Source organism: Mirounga angustirostris, unplaced genomic scaffold (genome assembly GCF_029215605.1).
Source record: "Mirounga angustirostris isolate CCGP_5_RB_7025 unplaced genomic scaffold, mMirAng1.0.hap1 SCAF_4, whole genome shotgun sequence".
Taxonomy (NCBI): Eukaryota; Metazoa; Chordata; class Mammalia; order Carnivora; family Phocidae; genus Mirounga; species Mirounga angustirostris.
This window is the reverse complement of record NW_026991712.1, coordinates 17,052,847-17,080,594: the sequence shown is the minus strand read 5'-3', so window position 1 is coordinate 17,080,594 and position 27,748 is coordinate 17,052,847. Positions and strand designations below refer to the sequence as shown.

Genomic DNA, 27,748 nt, shown 5'->3' with positions numbered 1-27,748 from the left:
GGTTACCAGGGGCAGGGGGGAAGGGGGAATGCAGAGTTATTGCTTAATGGTTATAGAGTTTCTGTTTGGGATGACGAAAAAGTTTTGGAAATAGTGGTGATAGTTGCCCAACACTGTGAACATAACTAATGCCATTGAATCATACACCTAAATAGTAGCAAATTTTGTTATGTGTATTCTACCACAGTTTTTAAAAAACTCAGTTAATAAAATGGGAAAAAAATCACTGAAAACTACTAACCGCTGCTAACTTTTATTCTGTATTGAAGGACATAATCAACCGGGAGAAGAGGAATTTTGCTCTGTCAAATAAATATATTTAAAAGTTAGCAAACATCAGAGCAGAATGAAGTACCAATTTATAAAAGAGACAGAGGGGAAAATTACTACTAGTTATTTATGGCTATACGAAGTTGACATATTGCAAGGGAAACATAATATAAATGTATTATTCAAAGGCTTCATTTCCAATACTTGACATTTCAAATTTGAAAATATGAAAATTGTCAAACAAAACTCAGACCACATTAGCAATGGTTTAAAAAAGGGAGCAATTTAATTATTATAATACAGAGTGCTTTAAGAAGTTTTTGAATGTGTAAAAGAAAGAACAGTTTAGTGCATTAAATTGTTACAGTCTTTACATTGCTTCTTCTTAAAAAAGTTGACAGTAGTATGAAAAAGCCACCCACAAAGCCAGCTGTCTGAGTGAAGAAATCAGCTAAATTGCAGCATTTTGGAATTACTAATAAAGCTATAGTTAAAAAATAAAAAGTTTATAAAAATGAAAGCAGCATGCATATTCAAGGCTTTTTCATAACATTTCATTAGCTGACAAACATTTAGGTAAAAACAAGAGCTTAATATTATTCATTAAATTAGACAAAAGAAACTGGCCAAGCCCACTACATCCGGTCATTCAGAAAAACATTTTAAAATCCAGAGCTAATTAAACTGAACATTTTTTCTATGAAGAAAGCACATTTTGAAAAACAATCCTGTAGTCACAAAAAAAGGGTCCTTCTCAACATGAATGAACAGCACCGGTCTTTACAACGTTTATTAAGTTAGTATGAACTTTCAGTCTCCTGATATGGCAAGAGTTAACAGTTAACACTCCCATGATTCATAAGTGAAAAGCTAACCTTTAACTCATTATGATCAGTTCAGAATTTTTTCTCTCTTCACTGAAATTGCTACATAAAGTAGAATTTCCCTGAAAGATAATTCTTGAAAATTCTGATCTGATACCTGTACAAACATTTCTGATTTCTATGATTGTAAGAAAACACTAAGTATATATGTACTATATGGTTCTTCTTCACATTTTTGGTAAAATATTTCAGAGTTTCACCCTATCCAAATTCTTATGCCATTTTCTTCTCCTTCTTCACTATTGATTATCTTTAGTTTAATACAAAGCAAATTCAGCTTCTAATAAAAAAATGAACAGATTATTACAGAGTAATAGTGGTATCCATGAATGTGTTCAATTAAAGATCAATCATTAAGGGCCAATGATATCACAAAATCTTACTGTTTCAACATGTGTCAATAGGCTGTTTTTTTCACTTACATTGAAATTGTACAAGCCCACACACAAATTTTAATCTTAGTGCAGGCCTGATAAATAAGACATAGAAATAAATCAGGTTTTTCTTTTTCCTGTTTCTAACAATTTTTACTCTGTAAAATGTTTGGTCACTCAAAGCTATAAGCTTAATCACATATCAAAGAATACAGGCAATAAGGCCCATCTTACTAGACATACAGTATTAAGCTGGACAAAATATGAGGACAAGCTCTAGTGGTCATTAAACCCCCTCAGAAAGTCTAGGAATCAGAACATCTCCATCATATCAGAATAAAAATGTACTATATTAAAATTCGAATTTTTACAAGTTGTTTAATTAGTGTTCTATTTACATTGCAGAACTTCCGCCAAATGCAGTAGTTTAACTTTGGCACAACATTAAGTTCCATTTCTTTTGGATATTGGATCCTATTTTTTGAGAATGTGTATGCCCCAAAACGTTTTCAGTGTCATCAAAGATTGGGCCCATTCACAGTAAATCAGACATCTTGCATTGAAGAATTGATTCTCCTCCAACGTTTTAGGCAGCTATAAAAGAAAAACATAATAAAAAACTAAAATTTTAAAGAAAACCATATTTTAATGTTTACCAGTTACGAAACAAAAATTATACAAATTAGCCATGAAAATACATCCTCTGTATTTGCTTATTAACACGGAGATCACTTGTTATATACATCTTATTTAAAGCACTAGAGTTTGTGTGCAACTCCTATGTATATGTTCTGCATATAGACATTTTCACCTATATGTAATAATTTATAAAAACAATTATTAGTAGGAAGTATATATTTCACTGTCAGTTTTTGTAATAAACAGACTGAAATCTAAAGGCTTTTGTAATTTTTTCTATTTATATACAAGTCTGGCTTGTGCAAAAGATATATATGTATTTCACTTTTTGCAATAACTATTTTGGAAAAATTCTGGTTACTTATTTTTGGTAAACTGAACCGTATTTAAGTGAAGAAATAGCTATTAAGAGGAAACTTATGGTGAATCCTTTTATAAGATGAAACATTTTGTTAAGCCAACAGTAACTTACTAATTAATGTATTTTATAATTTTAGACTTTTGAATATTTTAAAAAAGGCATGCCTGAATATGTACCATGAAAGTGCATGTCTAACATATATGATACAATTTTTTGAAAACTGTGGCTTTGTATGTATTTTTTTGATCATAGTATCCATTAGAGTATCACTATAGAACATGAGAATTATCCACACAAACTTAAAGTCAAAAACTACAAAAAAGTTCCCATTATTTTTAAAAGATTGCAGCTCCCTGCAGAATCACTGCTGAGGTTACTACAACCACAGGGACAATTCACTGCAGCAACACATTTGTTGATTTAATCTTGGCTGAGTGAGGATTCTTGTGTTTAGCAATTAAAAAAAATGCCTGTTAAAAATATTTAATGCATCTGGGTCAGAAGAAAGCCTGTCCTGAAAATTTCTGACATTAGGAAGCGGAGGGTTGTACTTTAGGATAAAGCTACACAAAACTGTTTAACTTCCTGTGACTTACATTATGCTCTATAACCTGCAGTGAGATTTACTCTAAAATAGGTGCATTTTTAGTTTCATCTGTTTTTCTGCTTGAAAAAAAATGTTAATGAAAAGAAAGCCTGGAAAAGGACTGCTAAGCAATAAGAAAATTGCCTGGTACATATTAAGCTCTCTATAAATAATTGTTCAGCAAAAATAAATAAAAGCAGCAAGGAAGACATGGGGGAGTTAAGGAAATACTGCGCAGAATAACAAAGCATAAAAGTAGAGGATGGGTAGGGATGCAAACAGCTAAGAAAGTAAGTAAATAGGCTCATATGATAATAAGGATCTATGTCTCGTTTCCTTCTTTACTGTTTGAGAACACCAGAGTAATTTCTGATAATAAAATGCTTTTGGACTACTGATAGACATATACAAACATTTCATAACAAGTGTGTTATTCTCAATAGAGTATAGTTTTATCCTAGAACACTCCAAAACAGAGAGTAGAAAAGAATAGAACTATGCTATTAAATTCTAAAAGTATTAAGAATTGAAGTCCTAACTCCAAATCAGGTATCTGATTTGCAGCTACAGTGAAATTTCAATTAATTCAATCTATAAAAGAATTAAAATTTAAGGAACATGCCAAACCTTTCAGATTTAAAGCATATTTACTCGTGCTTTTATAGCAAGAGATGTATTTTTAACCAAATACAATGTTTCTGCTGGTAGCAGGTTTATTTTCTATCAGAGAATGAAAAGACACTTTAGGCAAATGAGTTAATTTAATATCAAATCTGTTATTTACCCTTTTGACCTCTAAGACAGAAATAATTTATATCACAGTTTTCAAAAACAGATGCCATCTAAGCAAATATGAATTTACACAGAGCCTAAAACAGACCTTTGGCTTTCAACAAAAAAATTACTAAATAATTTTAACACATAAAGCATTTTAAACTCTAGTTAAAAACCTAATAGTTCGGGGGCAATACAATGAATAAAAAAAGATACCCATTTTTCACCTAGTTTCCTAAAACTGAGCAATCCTCACCCCTGTGGTAAGTCTGTCCTTCGGTACACTTTTCCCCTTCTTTTTAGTTTTCGTTTTTGAATTCTTTCCTTAAATAGGCAAAAAATGAAGCTTTAGTGAAGGAGGGTTGCAAGCAATACATTTTAGTTATCTTTAGTATTTGTGAATCCCCCCCACCACCAGTCTCCCTTCTCTGAGAATGGGCAACTTTCCCTTCAAACAAAGTGAAAAAACATTTTATATAAAAAAGTAAATAATTAAAGCAGCATTAAATTCTACATAATAAATGTAACAATCATAATAATCAGACCACTCATAATGATCACATATCTCTTGGCCACAGTCACTGTCCCTAGTCCTCTTATTAGCTAAAAGGAAAACCATTTTAGAAAAAACTGTCAAAAGTGAAGGTGTCAGATACAAGGGGACTATTCTAAATGTATGTGGTTGATGAATATACACTCAGATTAAAAACTTACATTTCAGTCATCTGATTTAGAAAGCTTCCGCTTCACATGTCGTGGGGGTTCCCAAGTGTCACTATCATCTGTTTCTTCTTCGTCCTCTTCCTGATCATCAATAACTTCATCTTCCTCCTCATTTTCCTCAAATAATTCTATACCCAACTCTGATCTTCTCTGTCTTTCTGCAAACCACTCTCTGACCTGCTCATAGCCCATATGTGATTTGTTCACGAGTTCGTCAAGGTCTTGCTCATTAAGAAATTTGTGCTTCAGGTAATAATCCTTAAGTATTGCAGTTCCAGTTTTAAATTTTATGAGTGATGGCCCCCTGTCCCAGTTGTTCATTCTCTTGCTTCCTCTTGGCCGCCCACGTGGTCTTCCTCTTCCCCTTCCTTTGGGTCTCCCTCTCCCCCTTTTCCGAAGGGAGGACAGACCATTCATACTACTTGAATTGGCACTTTGATAGTAGTAGTACCATTTTAGGTTTCCATTTTTCCAAGCATAACGGGTGTCCCCAAACCAACTGACAATGTCTGTTCTAGCAAGCCCGCTCTCTTCGGCCAACTTGTCATACTCTTCTGGCGATGGCCACTGCGTTCGCACAAAAGCACTCTTAAGCATGTGCAACTGCTCGGGTGTTTTTTTACAGATCTTGCCTGTACTCCCTGGCTTAGGTGCACCAGATTCATCTCTGGGAGAAGTTTCTCCGGCTTCTTCTTTGGAACTACCTGCATTATTTTCCTCTATTTCCATTTTCTCTTCCTTTAAAGCTTTTGATTTCTTCTTCTCTGTAAACCAAGCATCAATTTCCCTCCTGGTAAGTTTGGTTTGCGCTCTTAACCTATTTAATTCTTCATCTGTGAGGACAGAGCTGTTGAGAAAACTCGCCTGAAGGGCACGAAGCTGCTCTGTGGTCTTCTCTTTAAACTTCTGGGGAGTGAAGTCAGGAAAAGGATTCCAGGATTGTTTAGGCTGTGAAGTAACAACAGTCGGAGATTCCGTGGTTTCATCACTGGAGTCTATAATAATAGTGGTGGAGGAATCATTGTTGAGATGTAAGCACTGATTACTCTTTGAATTTCTCTGATTGTACCTTGTGTCACTAAACCATTTCTTAATCTCTCCTTTAGTCAGGCCTGTGATTTTCATAAGTCTGATAATTTCTGAATCGTGGGGAAACTGATTTTTAAGGTAGCTGACTTTCAATTCGGCCAGTTGCTCTTTAGTCTTTTTTGCCCGAATGCCAAATGAATCAGGGTTTGCCGCTGTGCTTTCGTGTTTGACGAGCTGGGAAGGTGGGATTGCTGCTGTGGCTGGCTTTGTTTCTGCAATTGGCTGCACGGCAGGTGGCTGACTTTTTTGTACATTTGTTTGATTTGGAACCCCCGCCACGGTCAAGGCTATAGGTGCTGTGACCGGCAAGGTGTTCGCTCCAGCTACTTGTGTGAGGACCAGACCTGGCTGACCAACTATTTGGCATGTCTGTAAAATGGATGGTAAACCATTACTCCCTGTGGAAATGTGTGTAGGAATAACAGTTATGGTCTGAGGTACAGTGTGTACTGTTCCATTGAATTGTTTCCTTCTGGCCTCCTCTACTTCCTCAGGAGTCCAACTAACACCATGTTTTAGGCGTTGGGCTGAAAACCATATCTTGATCTGTTCCTCCGTGTATTTTGCTTGAGCAGAAAGAACAGTAATTTCTGACATTGTTGGATAAGGGAATTTGTTGTAGGTGTTAAGCAAAAGGGGGTTGTTATCCAATGCAGCATTGTAGGTGGGGATACTATTAACGGGGATTAAGACTTTGGGAATCAAATTGGAATTCTGCTGAGCTGATACAGCAGTTATCACCTGTGCTAACCCAGGAAGGACTGCTGCTGGGGTCACCACTGTGCTGGCAGTGTTCGGATGTATTCTGTTCACAATGGAAGTACTTGTATTCGATTCAGAAGCTGAAGAACTTGGATTTTCCACAGTTTCTTCACGGTCTGGTTTGATTTCATTCTCTTTGTCTTCAGGAACATCCTCAACTGAGTTGTGGTGAACTGTAATCCGTTTGTTCTCCACTTTATTTTTCATCATCTTCATAATTGGAGTTTTACTGATAGATATTCCTGAAGAAGAAACTTCTGTATGTTCAGCTTGCTCTGAATTCTCCTCTTTAACAAAACTACCGTCAAAAGTCAGGTCATTTATTGTCTGTTCAAAGATTGTCTGGTTATTTCGTTTCACCATAGTCAACTTAAAATTCTCTTCTCCTGGGTGATATTTCAGATTATGCTCAGAAAGTGCATCATACCTTTTGGTAAGAAAATTGCATTCGACACAAACATAGGATGAATTTAGCACTACGTTGGGATGTTCCGAATCCACATGAAAAGTAAACATATTTAGATCTGGGGTTTGAAAAGTACAATATTTACATTCATAGCCACCTTCAACTTTTTTATTTTGCTGATTGTCAGAATCCACAGATTCATGAACTTCTTCATCACTTGAGATACTCTCTGCTCTGGTGTTTTCTACAGGTGTAAGTACAGGTGGACCTTCATCCAAATCTGATATCAACTCGAGGTCTGGATCCTGTTCACTGGCAAGGACCATGCAGGGTGTTGTGGATTTTCGCCTGCTTGCCATTCTGATGTTATGAGGAAAATCTCAGTGGTGATTAAAAAGCATTGAGGCTTAAAACCGTTCAGTATTCTTCATTTGAAAACAACGGCTTTTGGTTCTTCAAGTCCATTTTTGTGTTCAACAAGTTTCATTAGCAGCTTTTTCATGGTGCAATCAAGTAAAGAGCTTATTGTTGGCAGATAAAATACTGTCGAACTGCTGACATTTTGGAAGCACAACTCCAATTACCTACATTAAAATAAAATTAAAAATGTGTTTAAATGTGTGATTATGATCTTTTAAACAAGCTGCAGTTATATTTCACTTACATGAAGTTGTTGGATAGCTCAGTTATAAAGATCTAGAATAAGACCAGAACCAGGAAAAAAGTCCTCTAAGGATCAAAATACATGTCTCCAAGCCAAATCATTGAAGGTCACATACTGTACTCATGGTCAGTCCCCAGGCCTCTTTACTTGGATTTTTCAGCCACCTCTATATTGACAGGGAAGTGGGAGAAAAGTCTGCTTTGGCAAGCACGCTATTATCAATGTGAAATGATAATCTGTTAACAAGGGAGGAAATTTAAAACTATAAAAAGCAGTCACAGGTACCCAGAGACTATGGCCATTAAGTGTATAAGAAATTCAACCCATCACTTATGTCCTCTTCCTCCTACTAGTCTGTTTTATCATTCCAGTAACATAGCCAAGTACGACAGAAGCAGCAAAGATGGGTATGAATGATCAAAGTTTTAGAAACATTATTCTTTTTTTTTTTTTTTTAAGATTTTGTTTATTTGACAGAGAGAGACACAGTGAGAAAGGGAACACAAGCAGGGGGAGTGGGAGAGGGAGAAGCAGGCTTCCCACGGAGCAGGGAGCCCGATGCGGGGCTCGATCCCAGGACCCTGGGATCATGACCTGAGCCGAAGGCAGACGCTTAACAACTGAGCCACCCAGGAGCCCCTAGAAACATTATTCTTAATCATTCTCCACAATGCTACCAGGATTTATAAAACATATCTGATCATATCAGTTTCCTGACGTAAAGTTTCCCCAGTGCTGGAAGAATGAAGCCCAACTCCTTAAGCCACGTGTAGTTCTCTTCACACTTGCCCTCAACCTCAACTTCCTGACATCTCTCTCCTGACTCCTATTTCTTATGCTTTGGGCACAGTAGACACAATTGCTGTTCCAGGGGCACACAATGGAGGCTGTTCCCTATGGTAGGAGCCTTGTTTGTGCATGCTCTGTGATGATCTTTATCTGCCCTATAGATCTCTCCCTTTAACTTGGATCCAACCTTCCCCTCGGTTCATCTTCTAGTCTAGTACTTACCGAATTGTGGCAAAGGAGTGTTACATTTCTGACCTACAACCTATCCATACTCCTGATCTCCTTACTATAGGTGAGTCTCAGTTTTCCAAGGACCTTTGTATCTTCAATCTAATGTTCTTCTATCTTGGCTGACTTCTCATTCATTTCTGTATCCCCTCTGCATACAAAAAGCCTAGAAGGAGGGACTCACTAAATGTTTATTAACTTGAACTAGAATGAATAGGAAAACAGTCCTATGAAACTCAACATGCCCTGCCAAATTATGGAAAAAGCCCAAATGTCCATCGACTGATGAATGGATAAAGAAGATGTGGTGTATATATACAATGGAATATTACTCAGCCATCAAAGAGAATGAAATCTTGCCATTTACAGCAACATGGACGGAGCTAGAGGGTATTATGCTAAGCGAAGTAAGTCAGTCAGAGAAAGATGAATACCATATGATTTCACTTATATGTGGAATTTAAGAAACAAAACAGGGGGGCACCTGGGTGGCTCAGTTGGTTGGGTGTCTGCCTTCGGCTCGGGTCATGATCCCAGGGTTCTGGGATCGAGTTCCGCATCAGCGGGGAGTTGGCTTCTCCCTCTGCCTCTTCCTCTTCCCCCCTAACTCATGTTCTCTCTCTGTGTGTGTCTCTCTCTCAAATAAATTAATAAAATCTTAAAAAAAAATAAGAAACAAAACAGATGAAAATAGGGGAAGGGAAAAAAAAAGGAGAGGGAAGCAAACCATAAGAGATTCTTAACAATAGAGAACAAACTGAGGGTTGATGGAGGGATGTGTGGGATGGGCTGAATGGGTGATGGGGATTAAGGAGGGCACTTGTTGTGACGAGCACTGGGTGTTGTATTTAAGTGATGAATCACTGAATTCTAGACCTGAAACTAATATAATCATATATGTTAACTATTTAAATAAAAAATTGAAATAAAAAAAAAGCAACTCAACATGCCCTGAGAGCATCACCACAGAGAACAGTAGCTGAAATTCACAAGAATGACCGTTACTTATCAAGAAAAAGTGAATCATGCTCATACACATACATTTTAATAATTTTGTACCCAAATATTTGAAATAAAATTTTAATGCTACATCAATGAAAGGCAGTGTGCTTCTGAAGTCTAACCCAAAGGAAAATGACTAAAATGAGTTAAGTGGTCTCATTTATTTTCTACCAAAAATTAGAACTATTTTCATTTATTAGTATAATCCTTGTCCTAGCTGAAGTGAGGAGAAAAAGTTTAAAGATTACAAAGCAAAACCTGGTCCGTATGAGGAGATATACTGACTCAGGAAAAGGAGAAACATCACCAAATTTCCCATATTATAAAATAAAAAGCATTAGCTTAGTAATAATAGTATCCTATTCTCAAAGAATCCCTATTCTCAAAAGGTGTCATTCCTCCCCTCTGGAAAAAGCCTCTGATCTCTAAGGGACTATGAGGAAATCACTGATATTTAGAACTATTTCTTAACTAAATATTATACACTAAGCTAATGCCATCTCTCCTATTCAATTCAGTAGGATTTTAACAATTTTGTTCAAGTGCTAGTATAGCTGTTTGATCATTTTTTTGTCATTAGAAATAGGGAATTCCTCAAATAGTTTGAAGTAAGGAAGAGCAACAAATGAGCAGCACCCACATTTTTGGCCGTGAAGGAGAACTGTTGAAAGGCAGGGGAGTAAGCTATTTTGTAACTGTTACTCTCCTAGAATCTCAGATTATATTTAATTGGGAGTATACTAATAGTTAAAAATCAAAGATAGGTTTTTTTCTGAAGCTACCTTTCCTAAGTGATGGTTTTCAAACTTTTTGTTGTAAGCAGCAGAGCCCTTTCTTCAAACAAAATTCTATGAGAAGCCTTGGGGCAAAACAGAGAAAAGAACAGCTGTCTGGTTGGAGAAGTAGGAAGGCTAACCTACTTCCTGACCGCATCCCACGGATCCTACAAATCCTACTTCTACCTCTGAAGGGTTCTGAGATGTGTTTGAAAGCCTGTGCCTTAAAAACTTAACTACTTTCAAGACAGTGTATCAGTGTCACCAAAAATCCTTCTCAGCTTACCACTGCTGAGCCATGAAATTTGAAAACTAATCTAAAGTGAATTTAATGTGTCCTTCAGGTTGTTTCACTGTAGAAGGCAGGGCTTGGGCACCCAGGGGTAGAAGAGAGTAGCCAGTACTAATAAGAGATACAGAACTTGAGGATTATATAAACTTGAGGAGCTAAGATCCCTTTATCGTCCTATTTAAAAGCTTAAATATTTTTTTGCTAAAGTCGTAAAAATTACAAAATATTCATAGGTTATTTTACAATCCAATGATGTATATGCACCATTGTGTGTTTTCCTTTGAAAGCACTGGTTTTGGCAATATAAACTTAAATAAGCTACTTAAAAGAGAAACTTTAAAAAAAAAAAGTCTTCAGTAATGCAAGACTCAAATCTGATTATCTTGGGTATTAAAGATGGCCTCAGCTCAGGTTACTTCTATACCCAAATACACAGACCCGACAAACACTCTTCCCACTTTACTCCTGAAACTGTTTACATTTACCTAACAAAACCAGAATCACTATATTATTATTATTATTTTTAAAGATTTTATTTATTTATTTGACAGAGAGAGAGACAGAGAGAGCAGGAACACAAGCAGGGGGAGTGGGAGAGCGAGAAGCAGGCTTCCTGCCGAGCAGGGAGCCCGATGTGGGACTCGATCCCAGCACTCTGGGATCATGACCTAAGCAGAAGGCAGACGCTTAATGACTGAGCCACCCAGGCGCCCGAGTCACTATATTATTTAACGTATTTCTAAAGGGAGACAGGATTCCCAAAAGAAGCTCAAGATTTGGTCCAATGGCTCAGTTCTACTATAATGTATACAGCTCAAAAATAGGCCAAAGCGCAAAGGCATCCTCATGGTCCCGATTATATAAAGACATGATTTGGGGGGAAGCAGGGAACTCAGTACAAATACCCCATTTTTATGACAGAAGAAACCCAGGCCCAGAGGAATACATTCACAGAGGCGCTGTGATATAGGATCAAACCACAGGTTCTGGAGTCTCCTTTGTCACTCAGTGGTTCAGTGACTATAGAAGTTACTCAGTATCAACCTCAGTTTTCTCACCTATAAAACCAAGATACTTCATTTCAACAAATTCACACAACTATTTGTTGGATGCCAACCATGGGCCAGGCACTGTGTTAGGTAGTACCCTACGGCGATGACTGTGACCGACTGCCTCAGGTCTGTCAGGTACTAGCAGTTGAGTAAGAAAAACAGGCAGTAAATTATCACTTAAAATAACTGTGATCAATGCAATGAGAGAGGAAGTATCAGGAACTCTATGAGCGCACTGCAGGAGGCTTCTAGAACGGAAGCAGAAAAGGTTGCCTTGGAGAAAATAAGAAGGGTGCTATCCACCTCAGAGGCCGACGAAATAAAAATGCTTCACACACTGTGATACACAGTAGATGCCTAATTAATGTTATTTTCCAGTCTCTGAAGAATTCTTTTGGGAGATGAATACCACTTATTTAGTATTATCCTCTTTCTCTCTCTCTCTCTTGAGCAATTTAATCAGCTGACAAGGCACACAAATTGAATGAAAAAGCGGAAAGGGTAAAAAGTATAAGAATTTCTTTGGTGTGGGTCCAATTTATCTCCTTTTATCATTAAAGTGCAGTGCAGCTGAGACAGGAAAATTGCCACGCAGAAATCGCTATTAGCTGACAGGCATCTCATCCCCTACTTGAAGGTCAAATAAAAACAGAGCTCAAAATCAATTTGGGGAACCTTGCACTATTTACTTGTAAAAAGGGGTAGAGTTCAGTTGCACAACTGAGTAGCTAGCTAGGTGGCTTTGCAATTAAAACACAAAGTGAAGACTGCCAATAAGATAAAAAATTATGCTCTAAATGCATCCAGCACTATAAATATAATTATATTTGAAAGCGATTTTCAGTAGAAAAATGGTAAAAACAAAATAAAACAAAAAAACCCTAATCTGATCAATTGTTATATGATCATTAAAAAATGGTAATCAAGAGTAATTAAGGAATATGAAAAAAATCGCTTCTCAGTCTTTTGGCTTAAGGTCAAGTGTAGGAATATGAAAAAATATCCATTTACTGTTAAATTTTTTAAAAATCAGAACAAAATCTGCCTATTAACTATAAAGTAACTATGGGAAAATATGTAGGCATATGGAAAAAACTAGATGAGAATATATAGAAATGAAATTTTCACATGAGATTATGGGTAAAATTTTTATTTATGTGTGCTATTTACAAATTTTCTTTAATATTATTATAACATTGCTTTATTATAAAATACAACAAACAATTTCAAGGCCTTAAAATTGCAAATAGACTAGAATATTCCGATGGTCATTTGTCTAGAGTTGGAAACAAAGTTTACTTTCTACTTTTAAGGAAAAAACATGTGCTACATAAAGGTTTTTTTTCAGGGGAAGCAGAAATCCCTGAGTATGTATAACATTCAAGTGTTTTCCATACATTTTTGGGAGCCGCTCCATGGTCTGAGAAGTCGAGCTAGTTCTACGAACCCTCAAGTGCACTCAGAATCTGCAGCGTATGGATCTAGGTCAAGCCAATTTCCATGGTTCTATCTGCATCCTGACTCTTCTTCTGAGGGTAGGATACTCCTTAAACAATTCATGATTCTTAATTCATCAAAATAATGACAACAAAGTTTCTCTACAGAAAAGCATTTAATGAAAGTAAAATTCATTTTATCACAGTATAAAAACTGGGGACAATCCTAACAGCAGTTCTTACATGGCCAAAAAGAATGTCTACTTAGCTCTCTACTATATATCCCCAGGGCCCAACACATTGCCTATCAAGGCCTCATTAATATTTGCTGGAAAAAAAAAAACCTTTAAAATTGTGTATTATAACATTTTACTTCATTAAACACTCATTTATAGAGGAGTTATAAAGAACAACTGCGTTTACTTTATAGTAGATTATTTCCAGTGGTAAAATCCTTACTAATAAAATTACCTTAGTCATTAGAATATTAAAACATCTTCATATATAGACCATTCTATTTATTAAAACATAGCAATGAGGGGTGCCTGGATGGCTCAGTCATTAAGCGCCTGCCTTCGGCTCAGGTCATGATCCCAGGGTCCTGGGATCGAGCCTTGCATCGGGCTCCCCGTTCAGCGGGAAGCCTGCTTCTCCCTCTCCCACTCCCCCTGCTCGTGTTCCTGCTCTCACTATCTCTCTCTGTCAAATAAATAAAATCTTTTTTTTGTTTTTTTTTCCAAATAAATAAAATCTTTAAAAAAATAAATAAATAAAATAAAATACAGCAATGAATATTCAACAAATATTTACCAACACCTATAATTCTGTTGTAACAAATCAGCTTTATGTATCAGTAGTATATGTCTAAATTTGTGGACTGTTTAAGAATGAAACAAGGGAGGGGCACCTGGGTGGCTCAGTTGGTTAAGCGACTGTCTTCAGCTCAGGTCATGATCCCAGGGTTCTGGGATCGAGCCCCACGTTGGGCTCCCCACCCAGCGGGGAGCCTGCCTCTCCCTCTCCCTCTGCTTCTCCCCCAGCTTGTGCTCTCTCTCTCTCTCTCTGTCAAATAAATAAATAAAATATTTTTTTTAAAAAAAGAAGGGACATAAATTCATTCACAGAATTAGTCCTGCAGTGAAATTCAGGAGAAAAGTGTTCCTGTAAAAACAGCAAATGCAAATCTGAACTTAGAATCATTATTTTTCTATTCCTGGAGAAAACTGTACTCTAATGGTGTTCTACATTTTTAAAGAGATTAAAAAATAAGTTCTCAATGTAATACACTATAAATAGTAAATTGTTTCAAATTCTATGCTTAGTGCTACAAAAAGTCTAAAATTTTTTATAGTTAAGCAGAGCCATAACGATACTGAATTTCCATGCCTCTATTTTTTTTTGGCTGTCTTGTACTTCAAATTAAATTATTAACAGACAACAATTTATTTGCTTCGTTAGCCACAAAAGCATATTATATCGGTAAGATTTTATGTGAATAAAAACAACTTTCTTACCAATTCTTAGTCAAATATGAACACATAAAATAACTATAATTTTTAAGGATTATGTTAGTTTTGAGCTGGTACTAGCTAAAAACTGTTCTCAGAGTAGCTAAAATATAAACTGATAATCCTTTGGGATATGTATTCATACCTATTCTGAGAATTCTTAGAACTCTGTATTCTATTTAGTTTCACTTCTTATTCTCTGAGTTCTATTTAGCCAACTGAAAATACTTATTTTTACATGTTTGTATTCAAACTAAAAGTCACAGAATGCATGAAATAATAACAGAAATAAAGAATAAAGGGGTCAAATTAAAACAAAGAATATCCACCATGTTAAAGAAAAAAGTGTCTAATAAGACGTTTTCTCTAACTAAAAAAAGCAAAACAATTTTGGCCTTTTTACACTTGAGGCATTTCTCAAAACCTAAATGTAAAAATACTTAGAAACAACGGTCAAGTTCTTAAAAAAATTAAATGAGAACTTTGACAACCCAAATTTGTATCCACAGCAAATGTTTTTAAGAATTATGGTAACCTAGAATCATTACCTAAGAAATAAATCTCAAGAAAACTACCAAAATGGTCTCAAGGCAATCAAAATTCGAGTATCAAGGTGTATATAGACAGGAGTAAATGTGATAAAAAGGAAAGCACTGGAGAAACTGTGGCCAAAAATCATCTAATTTCAGAAGATCCTTTTGCTAATGCTAAACTAAGGGCTTAAGGGTTTAGAAATTCTATCCTCTCTACCTGTTTTCTTTCCACCTGAGAAAGCCAACCTTAATACTGCTAAAGATTAAAAGAAGAATCCAAGCTGGACAGATTTCTCCTGGCAAGCGCTGACTCCAGATGTGAGGAGTGAAATGTCTTTTTGAAAGGTCTCTACAACACTAACATCCTGGTTTTCTACCTTCTGCTGGCCTGTAGGTAGGTATGTAAATATTGAGTGTGATACATAAATAAGTACTATAAAGAAATCTCCTATCTTTGTTATTAAAGTTTGTAGTATTACCCCAAAATAATTGTTTTGCTGGAAATAGTTTTCCCCTACTTTTCTCAAGGAGGTATGTTAAATCTTTCACAGTCTAAAACAAGAACGCTATTCTTGATTATAAGTGAGATTATCATTGAGAGGCCGAAAAACCATTCATCTGTCTGTTACCTTCCCAATTTATAAAATAACTGTTACATGTTTCAGTCAAGATGTAATCGTTCAAGGGGCCCCTGGGTGGCTCAGTCCTTAAGTGTCTGCCTTCAGCTCAGGTCATGATCCCAGGGTCCTGGGATTGAGCCCCACATCGAGCCCCACACTGGGCTCCCTGCTCCGCGGGAAGCCTGCTTCTCCCTCTGCCACTCCCCCCGGCTTGTGTTCCCTCTCTCACTGAGTCTCTGTCAAATAAATAAATAAAATCTTTAAAAAAAATACTTTGAAAGATAATAGTAATTGGTATTGGTAATGTCAGCTTGTAAGGACTCTAACAATTTTTAAAAAATGAAAGTTGAACCACCACATTAATAGCTGTGGAATCTGGGGCACCTGGGTAGCTCAGTCGATTGTGTCCAACTTTTGGTTTTGGCTCAGGTCATGATCTCAGGGTAGTGGGATCAAGCCCTGGTTTGGGCTCCACACTCAGCTGGGAGTCTGTTTGAAGATTCTTTCCCTCTGCCCGCCCCACCCCACCCAACTTGTGTGTGCACATGCACACACACTCCCATTCTCTCGCTCTCAAAAATACATAAATAAGTCTTAAAAAAAAATCTTTCCTAGTACTTGCTGGAATTATCTAAAATAACAATTGGACTAGGGATGCCTGGGTGGCTCAGTCAGTTGAGCGTCTGCCTTCGGCTCCGGTCATGATCCCAGGGTCCTGGGATCGACTCCCACATCGGGCTCCTTGCTTGGCGGTGAGCCTGCTTCTCCCTCTGCCTGTTCTGCCTGCTGCTCCCCCTGCTTGTGCTCGCTCTCTCCCTGACAAATAAATAAATAAAAATAAATAAAATAAAATAACAATTGGACTAAAGTGTAACTATTTCAACACTATAGTATGTGATTTAATGCTTCTTATAAAAGCCAATTTATGCCAGTTAAATAAAATATAAAAGTAATTGTGTACAAATATATTCAAGTATTTAAATACTGGCATGCTTAGCCTAAAACAAAGTATTTAATCATCAATATCCTAATTTTTAGAATTATAATTAACTATTATTAGTAGACTATATATTGGAAATACATTTTCAGGAATTGTTATTTTAAGTCCTGAAGCATTTTTCTGGATATAGGTAAAAAAACAGTAAAATTTCTAGATCAATTTCCCACCCTAAAGTTCTCTGCCCTTATGACCTTCATTTGTCTGATTTCCCACTGTTACCACAGCACCGGTACAGTGCCTGATACACAGTGTATTTTGGTAGATATTAATTGAAAAATCAATCATTAATATACCACATAGATTCGTCATGAAGTGTGATGCTGTTTCCTTTGAAATTAAAGCAGCCAATACTCCTACATTTTTAAAGTTTGAAATTACATTTCTTAACAAAGTGTCAAGAGTGAGCGCTGCTTTTTTAAGAAAAGCTTTTAAGACGTTAGCCAAATATAGGATCATGGGATCTAAAGGAAGCATATTCAGGATCTGAGTTTTACCCTCACCAAACAATAAAACACATACTTGCCATAGCTTCTTCAGCATTCTGTTCTTTGACACGGAGGGTGTCCCTTCAAATTAGGTGTTTAGCTCAGGCCATCATTACCAACAGGTCTGACGTACCTACCTGCCATTTCCTACAAAATAAAAAAAAAAAAAATCATCACTTTATTATTCTAGATATAATCCAGTCTTAGGACTTCAAAGTTTATGCCTTCACTTTTTAAAAATAAATGTAATTTTGAAAAAAAATTTAACCTCCTCATAGAAATTGTAAAAGATTCATTTAAATGCCAAACCCAATACTAATAAGAAACACAAAATTTAAAACATTCTCAAAAATTCTATTTATATTATATAAAACCACCAAATACTGTTTTCACTCTTATGTTATTTTCAATAAAAATTTTCAAAATGTGGGGTGCCCGGGTGGCTCAGTCACTAAGCGTCTGCCTTAGGCGCAGGTCATGGTCCCAGGGTCCTGGGTTCAAGCCCCGCATCGGGCTCCCTGCTCAGCGGGAAGCCTGCTTCTCCCTCTCCCACTCCCCCTGCTTGTGTTCCCTCTCTCGCTGTGTCTCTCTCTGTCAAATAAATAAATAAAATCTTAAAAAAAAAATTCAAAATGTAAATATATGCAGTCTGAGTATAAAAGCTGAGATGAAGAAATTGGGAATTGTAAAATATTAAGTACACAAAACTTATGAAAGACAATTTAGTTAAACTAAGAGGTGGGAGGAGATGTATGTTTATATATTTACACATAAACCCACTGATATCTTTATCCTAATTTACAATACATTAATTGGAATGGAGTGGATTATTAATGCTGGCAACAAGCCAATACAACTTAAATAAACTAGTGGTATTCTACCCCAAAGCATGTGGTATCTAAAAGAATGACCTGTGTTATTTCATTTTTGCAAGAAAGCTACTACCAAATGGCCTTTCAATCAGTGTGCTGTGAAGCATCAGACTGTACAATCAAACAAACAAAATCATTCTCCAAAAATTGAGATATGTGTCCAAAAATGTTGTGGCATGTTATTCAGAGTACTTAAACCAATCAGGAAATTGTAATAAAAACTAATTGCTTCTCTTAATAAATAACAGTAAATAGTACTTTTGAAGGGTTGAAGCATTTTAGCTGTTGTTCTTTAACCACTGAAACTCTGTAAACCAAGTGAATAAATATTAAGGAAGATGATCTTCCAAACACCTTATCCTTTGATTCTGTTCTTATATACACGTTCATGAAGAGGCTCTTAAGAAACAATGTAAATACCCCAATCCTTTAGTAAAATACTTCTAGGTTAAGTTAAAGCTTAGGCTGAATAGCTACACTATTTTCATGAAAAGGAAAAGAGCATTTTCCTGGTAGGCCCAGTGGAGCATCCTGCTATCTGCAGCCTGGGATTCTACAGTTTCATTTCCTGGTATCTCCTTGTTTGGAAACTCCTTAGCTATCCATCTACAGGATGTGGACTAAAAGAGAAGATCGGAAACAGCTGCCAAAGACGGGAAGTTATTTTCCAAAATGAATTATTAATATTATAGGAAATTGGTAACCTATTTGAATCCATTCTTGAATCACACAGTAATTGCAAGATGTTTTACCGAACGAGAGTCTCTTGAGAAGAGCTGCTGAGACATGTAAAGGCACAAGGCAACTACAGGAGCAACAAATGAGCTCCTTGATACTTCTGGATGAAAAGCATACTTGCCTGATGTTATTTCAGCTCCTGATACTGACATTATTTTACAATACTTCTAACTCAAAGTATCTTTTTAAATTTTAAGGTTAGAATGAACTTCAAAAAAATTAAAGAAGTCATCTCAGTCATATACATTATATAATAAAACAGATGAGTTGTTTTGGCAGAAGATGAACTGTAAATAAAGATGAAGAGCTTGGGCTTTGGAACCAGACTGCATGGGTTCAAATCTCAGCTCTGTCACTTACTAGCTGTGTGGTCTTAGACAAGTGGCTTAGCCTGTCTATGCCATCGCCCCCTCATCTAAAATGGGGCTCTACTAACATGTATTTAAAATAACACGTGTAAAGTGTTTGGAATATTTTCTGGCACTTAGTGAGTCCACACTTAGATTTTTCTGACTTTTATTTAAGGTATTAACTTTAAGTTATACAATAAAGAAGTCTTCACATAAACTTTGCTAAATGTTAAGACATTATAAAATATTTTAAAGTCTGGGCAACAATCAATCAATTTTATTTTCCATTTCATACCTTAGAGCATATTAAGCAATGCTAGAACAAGTTGGCTTTAACAGGTAGACATTAATCAATCATAATTTATATCCTCCACCCCAATATACACATATTTCCTCTGACCTTAGCTTCAAGGAGAATCATTAATGTATGACACATTTTTTTTTAAATTTTATTTATTTATTTGACAGAGAGAGAGACAGCAAGAGCAGGAACACAAGCAGGGGGAGTGGGAGAGGGAGAAGCAGGCTTCCCGCTGAGCAGGGAGCCCGATGTGGGACTCGATCCCAGGACTCTGGGATCATGACCCGAGCTGAAGGCAGACGCTTAACGACTGAGCCACCCAGGCGCCCCTAATGTATGACACATTTTAAAAAGTGTTTCACAGAACTAACAAAGCTCTGACATAAATCATCTTATTGTAGTCATGAAGAGAAATTGTTCTCTCCTCCTCACTTTCAAATACAGTCCACACCCAGCAAAGTTCTAAACAAATTTCTTTTTGACAATATTAGAAGGTAAAAAGGAATAGACTTAGTATAGAAGAAGAACATAATTATGAGCGAAGTACTTAGAAATATCAAAATCTTGGGGCCCCTGGGTGGCTCAGTCATTAAGCGTCTGCCTTCGGCTCAGGTCATGGTCCCAGGGTCTCGGGATCGAGCCCCATATCGGGCTCCCTGCTCAGCAGGGAGCCCGCTTCTCCCTCTCCCACTCCCCCTGCTTGTGTGCTCTCTCTCTATCGCTGTGTCTCTCTGTCAAATAAAGAAATAAAATCTTAAAAAAAAAATAAATAAAATCTTTCTATCTCCTTTCATTCCTCACAATAACCAAAAAAAAGAGAAAGAAAGACCTTCAGGAAGGTGGAAAAGGGAGTCAGAAATCCTATGAGAAATATGAAATCACTAAAACTTAATGACAAAGTTCTTTTATTTAAAATAATATGTATATGGCTACTACTTTAATGTTTTGGTTTTTTAGATAGGCTTTGAGAATACTATTTTTTAAAAATCTATATATAAAAACTAAAAACAAAAATCCTGCATAAAAATTTTGACTGCCTTGGGTGCCTGAGTGAGCTTGGTTGAGCAACAGACTCTTGGTCTCAGCTCAGGTCTTGATCTCAGAGTTGTGACTTTAAGCCCCATGTTGGGCTTCATGTGAGCTAAGTGTGGAGCCTACTTAAAAAAAGAACAAGTAAAAAATGTTGACTGCGGGGGGCCTGGGTGGCTCAGCCGTTGGGTGTCTGCCTTCAGCCTGGGTCGTGATCCCAGGGTCCTGGGAACAAGACCCGTGTCAGGCTCCTTGCTCCGTGAGAGGCCTGCTTCTCCCTCTCCCACTCCCCCTGCTTGTGTTCCTGTTCTCGCTATCTCTCTCTCTGTCAAATAAATAAATAAAATATTTTTTAAAAAATGTTGACTGCCTTGAATAAATGTCATTCTTAACCTGCTCATAAAAACTTCTTTTCCAAAGTATATCATTATATTTTTGTTTGGATCAAAGGTATATAAGACCATCTTACTACCTCTTGAATACATCATAGAATACTGATAATATAAACTGCAAAGATTAAGTATCTTTTAAGGTCAAAACCTGGCAACTACATAAACATTTACATAATTTACTTTAAAAATTAACTGTATAAAATACAGATCTCCAAAATGTAAACTCAAATGTATATCCTGATTAGTAATCTAACTCAGCAGCTTCAGCCATTCAAATTTGGTTACTCACAACCACAAAAATATCAGCAACGAGGATACAATAAAATAGATCAGTAACATTATGGAAACATTGGCTATTATTCAAAGGCTAGCATTACAGTTTTTTCCCCCCTTCAAGTAAATGTAATTTAAATTACTTTTGAGATTACATAGGATGATTTAGAAGGATTTTAAGTTAGAAGAAATTTAGAATACAAGTGAATGTGTTACACTGGCTACAGTGCAATAGATATTTCTGAACACCTCCCTAAATTAAGGAATATTAAGGAACCTAGCTTAGGGGGCACCCGGGTGGCTCAGTCCTTAAGCGTCTGCCTTTGGCTCAGGTCATGATCCCAGGGTCCTGGGATTGAGCCCCGCATCGGGCTCCCTGCTCGGCGGGAAGCCTCCTTCTCCCTCTCCCACTCCCCCTGCTTGTGTTCCTGCTCTCACTATCTCTCTGTCAAATAAATAAATAAAATCTTTTAAAAAATAAAAAAAATAAAACCTAGCTTAGGCACTGAAGTTTAACACTGCTAATATTCAAATAAGTAGAGTCTCTTGAGCCCAAATCCACAATGATGCAATATACATAAAATGGTTATCTCCTCAGCTACATTTTAATCATTTTAGTAATTTTAAGAGTATCTCCGTTTAAATATAAAGCCATGATTTACAGCAAACTGAGTCCCTAATAACCCATTTTTTGTGCCCAATTAACCTTATAAGAAAGAAAATATAAATACATTATAACATCACCTTTCAGTCTTAATGTAAAATATAATATAAAAGGGAGAAAATCTCCAACATGAACCACCTCACCTACGCTATTAAGTTCACTAATAAAATAACTGTAAAACTTTATTCACATTTATTGAAAAAAAAAAACCCAAAACCTTACAAGTATCACCAAAGGTGAAATAATTGCTACATCATTCACGAACTGTCCTCCACATCCAGTGAAATAATAAGCTCGCTATAAGGGAAAGAAATCTACTATTAATGAGTACAAGCACAGCCCAAGCACATTTATGTTTTCAGCCTTAGCATATTTTCAAACCATCTGGCATCAGTGCCACTCTGGTTCATCCAGCCTAATCTGTTCAGAATTGAATACAAAACTAGAGCTACATGCACTTTGGGGAAACCAAAGAATAGCTCACATGTATAATAATACTCCAAATGTGCAGCTCTCAACTAGTTTATACTTGAAATGTGTTTGAGAAGACACTGCCATGAAAGACATTAAAGCTCTTTTAAAAATACTAGAATGGTTCAAGAAATCTGTATGAATCATAGCTGTCAGCAGGTACCCAAGTCTTACTTTCTTTTTTTCTCATTTTAATCCTGATCATTAAATAAAGCATTTGAAGAGGTACTTCTACAAAACGATTCACTGATAAGTGAAATGCTATCATTTCTACACTGAAAGAACCCAAGACTTTACATTTGATTTTGCATAAGATTAGTCAGCTTTGCCCTAAAATGCTTAAGAGTAAGGAGAGACAGATTAAGAGGAAAAAATACTCATGAGGGCCCTTTTACATCCTGTTATGCATTATTGTCTTTGGCAGCACCCACATTTCTTTTGCTTGAAATCAAGAGTCAGAATTGCTACTTAAGAAATTTTTTAAAATCTATGGATATACTAAGGCCAATATCCCTGTTAAAACCAACTCCCATTCATCCTCACTGATGGCATAAAAACAAACGACTTTTATTTTTTTTGGATAATTTTTCAGACACAAAGATAATTCATGTAACACATACAACACAAGTTAAAGCTTTCAGACAAAGACTGAGATACAACGACCAATACCAACGAATCTAAAGGAGCACTTATGTAGGTGGGTACACACGTACCCTCCAAACCCACAGATGGGCACTCTTCCTGGAGGGAAAACTGCTTCTTCCTCCCTGTGAACCCTGTATCTGCCAATCCTGTGATTTCCCCCGTTTCTGTTATCCTCTTAACCTTTAAGAGAATTGCTTTTTCAAGTTACATGGAATTCCAACCTAGTCACATCACAAACTATCAGCCTTTTTTTTTCTCTTTTTTTTCTTTTTTTAACATCTTCCCCACAAAGATTAGCTCCTTCTCATGCTTTTCTTCAGCTCTGGGGTGTGATGACAGAAAAGCTCTGTGGAATTCCCACTCTGCCCCATTTCTACCCTGGATTCCTCCTCTATCCACCCCTTTCCCCGCTTCCTACTTCCCCTACCCTGAGTCTCTCTCATTGAAGCCTGGCCAGAGCTCGCTGCTTCGCTAACCTAAACTAAGGATATCAAGCGGAACCTTCTCCTTCTCTGGGGTTTTGCTCTTTCCTTACTGTTACCTACAGAGGGGAGAGGTGGAGGGAGATGCACGAAACAAAGAATGTCAAGTCCCTTTACCTAGAACTTTGGTGTAAATCCACAGGGAAAGGGCATCCGCCCGGGCTCTTCTTCCCTGCCCTTAGACCCCGCTCCCCGCGCCCTCACACCTCCTTCCCAGCCCTTCATCCCCCGCCAAGATTAGGAGATTGTTCCCGTTAGGCCCCGAGGCTCGGAGGAGTCCCTGGTCGGCCTCCCTTGTCTCCCTTCTGAAAGGGACGGATAACGTTTCCATTCTCTTCAATTAACTTCGAAGTCCCAGTCTTCCTCAAAACGGAATACAGTTCCTAAGGACTCAATTCTGAGTCTGGCCCCAAAGTGGGGAAGGGCCTGGCCCCGACATGGGTGCCTGGCCTTCTCTGAAGTGGGGTACAGCCTCCCCCGAAAGATTTCCCGGGGCTCCAACCCCAGTGCCAATGCGCTCAGCTCCAGCAAGCGGATCGCCCCCTACCTTCCGAGAGGCAGTCCCCAACGAGGCCACGCGCCCCCTCAGGGCAGGCCTCCGACCTCCTCTAGGACCCTCAACCTCGCTGGGCTCCTCCGCCCCTGCGGCGCCTCCCGCCCCCCCACAACCCCTGGAGGCCCCGTCTTCACTCCCCTCAACAGTCCCAAGTTGCTCGGTGCTCTCGGAAGGACGGGGGCTGAGATTTTCCCTCGCAGAGTGCACCCGAGCTCCGTCCACGGCCGCAGACACCCCGAAAGCGGGAAGGAGCCTCAGGGGCCGTCCCTCGGTGGCGATTCCCTGGTGCCGGCAGGCCGGGTCCCTCCCCCTCGGACGCCCCGCGCCGCGGCCGCTTCGCCACCCGCCGCCGCCAGTGCGCTGAGCCCCCGGGGTCTCTGCCCTGGAGCCGCCCTCCTCCGGTCGGCCCGCGAGCCGCTCGCCTTCCCCGGCCGCCGCGCCGCTCGCGGGCGCTGCGCTGCCGGTTCCCCCCCGCAGTCCCCCGGCGTCCCGGCCCACTCGTCCCGGAGCCGGCTCGCGCCGCTACCTGCAGGGGCCGCCGCGCCTCTCAGCGCCCCGCCGCCGCCATCTTGCATTTCAAACCGGCTGCACTTTTCAGGGAGTCAACTCTGACCTGTGAACCCTACACCCGGAACCGCTCGGCGGGCCGGCACACGGCCTCGGCAGCTCGGCGGGCCTCGCGGAGCGTGGAGGGTCGGGGGTGGGGGTGCGACGCGAGGCGCGCGCCCCAGCGGCCGACCGGGGGCGGGGAGGGAGGGAAGGAGCCGGCCGAGGCGGGGCCCTCCCGCGCGCGCGCCGTCCGCGCGCCCCCACCCCGCTCCGCGCCAGGCTCTCCACTCCCGGACCCCGCACCCCGCTGCTCCCTTGGGGTTCGACCCGAGCCTCTACCCTTTGGATTGGCGCACGGGGAGGTAGGGAGCCGCCCCGCCCCTCTGTCAACAGAAGCCCCGCCCCGGCCCGCGGTAGCCCCGCCCCCTGTCAGCAGAAGCCCCGCCTTCTCTAGGTCTCGAAGCGGCCCCGCCCCTTGCCGCCGGTAGCTCCGCCCGCTATCAACAGAAGCCTTGTCTTTACTCAGGTCAATCCCCGCCTTCTGTCACTTGTGGCCCTGCCCTCTGGGCGCTCCGCCTTGCTACTGTCACCACCGGCTCGCAAGAAACGCCCCTTGTCATCGTAAGCCCCATCTCCTGGTGGCAGTCCACCCAAGCCCCGCCCCTTCGTCGGAATCCCCGCCCACTGTCAAAAGAAGCCCCGCCTCTCCGAGACCGGTCTGGATCCCAGCCCGAAGCCCCACCTTCTGTCAACCGCCGCCCCGCCTCTTCTCGCCTCCGGGTCTCTACTCCACCACCAACCGCAGCTCCACCCCCTGACACCGAAAGTTCAGTTCTGCTTCACTTCGAGCTGCTGTTGAAGACGGAGCCACCCTTTGCTCCCCGAAAGCCCTCGTTTCCCCCTTCGCGAGCCACTCTGCTGAAGGGCTTTCTTTTCAAGCCGTGGTCTTCAAATTCGGACAGCTTCCATGTGAGCTAGTCCCGCAGAGGGGGCCAGCCAAGGACCCCAGGCTTTGGGGAAAACCGAACGGCGTCACCACGCCTCCTCACCCTCCCATCACTTTCAAAATTATGAAACGTGCAAACCAAAGCGGACAGAAACGTCTTACCCTCCAAGCTACTCTACACAGATTCATGGGCCTGGACGCTGGACCCTCCGTTCTTTGACAGCAATGCTCCCCTGAGCCACGTTAATCCTAAAATGTGCAGTTGCTTAAAGTGAAAGCCTGATTTTTGAAATCAATGTACACCAGCTTCTTTATTTGTATGTTTCATCTTAGAATGCTAGAACTTGAGGAAGCAGAAGCAAGCAAAGCTTAATGATCTTATAAACAGAGGTACTCAACCCTACCATACTCAACATCCTGTATTACAACAAAAATGTAACACCGCTTTACTCTCCTGGAATTAAATTCACAGATGATGTAAACACACAAATTAAGTTCAATAAACCAGTGTAATGTTATAAAGGTGGAAAAAGAGAAAGTAGTTTATTCTAAAATACTAATATCAATAAAAATAATAAAATATGGTTTTCACTATGTAAATACTCTGGCCCCAACATGAGAACTGCGGAACAAAAACTGCCCCTACAAAATCTCAGGACGCCCCGTAGGGGGCAGTACTGTGCCCACTGAGAAACTGCTAAGGACTTCTTTCCGAGGAAATGCTTCAGATACAGAAATTCATTCTTTTGTTCATACACTTAACAGCTAGGTTTTTGAGCACCAGCGTTCGCCAGGCGCTTTGGGAGATGCAAAGCTGAGACCCAATATTTCTGTCCTCAAGGAGGCTACAGTCGAGTAACCAAGTGAAAAACATGAGCATAAAAACATCAAGGTGAGAGGGAGAAGAGATCAAGATGGAACACAAAAAGAGATCCCTTTTAAGGGTATGGACTGATGAATATAAATCTCACCCTCTCTCTCTGCCTTTCTCCCTCTTCCTTCTTCTCTCCCTTCTTCCCTTTTTCCTTCTTTTTCTCCTCCTCTTCATCTTCTTTAGCACCAGTTTATAGTCACCTCCTTCTCACTATAAGCTGTCTGCCTGGGTCACTGCCGATGCTAGCAGCCCAGAGTCCTCCCAATTTAGGGCCATGCCCACAGGGCAGTTCTGTCCAGGAAAACAACTTCAATACCACAGTGCTTAGAACAGTGTCCTTGTCTGAATTGCTGCCAATTATTTGGTATCCTTGTACAAAGCAAGAGTGTTATCACCCTCAAAAAAAAAAAAAAAAAAAAAAAACCAACAAAAACCTGCTTGCAGACCCAAGCAATATGAATATATGTTTAGCATAGCAGATTGTGCCAGCCCACATAAATCTGTTTAGAGATCATGCTCACAGAGTAACTTGTTTTTATTAAAATAAACTCATTTGTAAAAATTGTAAATATGACTGATTTCAACAGCTGTGCGGCTCCAGAAGTAAGTTTTGAGCCATGGATTGGCACAATTAGAAGAGTCTAGATTTTTTATGCATATGTTTTGCAGTTTGTCATACACAGTCTGGTATGGCAAAACTTCAGTACCGCTAGAGATGAAAAGTTGTCCAGCAGGTTTTTAAAAAGCACAGCACTTTTGCTATTCAGAGCCTCTTCCATATTTGGAACGGTGAAAAAAAAATATTTGTAGGAAATGAAGAGCTTTGAATCCAAAGTTCTAAGCTCTGGTGTCATCTGAAGAGGAATAGGCTTCCAACAGCACTTTTTTGTAGTAGTTCCTTCTGTTATTATTTTTCCTTTTTCTACTTTTGGTGACAACGTCTGAAAAACATGATAGTGTGAAAACAGATTGGCCGAGAAGACGTCAAACGAAGACACTTTAAACTTTTAATTACAGGTAGGTGAACTCAAGAATTTAGCCTGAGTGAAATACTCCCACAGTGCTCTCCAATGGCTAGTTCCGAAGGTAAACAAAAACGTTCTGGCTAAAGCTGGTTCAGACCGAACAAACTTTCAAAGTCAGGTTAGGGTCAAGTCATTTCCTATTTCTCTGAATGCTGACTTTGTGAAAATAGGAATGTTGATAATAACAACAGTAAAAACAAGGTAATACTCTTAGTAATGCTCTCCGCATTCCACTCCTCCCCTGTTTCTGCATCTAGCCTAAGACTATAGATATAGGACTATGGGACTACAGATGCAAAACGAGAAAAACAGGAAAAACTGATTTCCC

General features: G+C 39.2%; 1 protein-coding gene across 6 annotated transcripts; it reads right to left on the bottom strand.

Annotated features, from left to right (window-relative positions):
* Positions 1–537: 537 nt before the first annotated feature.
* Positions 538–24,766, bottom strand: ZHX1 (zinc fingers and homeoboxes 1). 6 transcript variants are annotated; one of them, XR_008507631.2, is made up of 5 exons: positions 24,553–24,689; positions 17,288–17,400; positions 4,603–7,452; positions 4,116–4,212; positions 538–2,122 (listed from the first exon to the last, which is right to left on the bottom strand). XR_008507631.2 is itself a non-coding variant. In XM_045895952.3 (4 exons), the coding sequence occupies exon 3, from the start codon at positions 7,225–7,227 to the stop codon at positions 4,606–4,608; it is 2,622 nt and encodes an 873-aa protein (XP_045751908.1). In that variant the 5' UTR covers positions 7,228–7,452; positions 17,288–17,400; positions 24,640–24,766; the 3' UTR covers positions 538–2,122; positions 4,603–4,605. The 6 variants fall into 6 exon arrangements, 4 of the variants coding, with proteins under 4 accessions (XP_045751908.1, XP_064443994.1, XP_045751909.1 ...); XR_008507630.2 differs by having other exon boundaries at positions 4,145–4,212; XM_045895952.3 differs by lacking the exon at positions 4,116–4,212 and having other exon boundaries at positions 24,640–24,766.
* Positions 24,767–27,748: the final 2,982 nt, after the last annotated feature.

Excerpts from the sequence above, each read along its gene's own strand:
- ZHX1 (XM_045895952.3), bottom strand. The coding sequence starts at position 7,227 with ATGGCAAGCAGGCGAAAATCCACAACACCCTGCATGGTCCTTGCCAGT.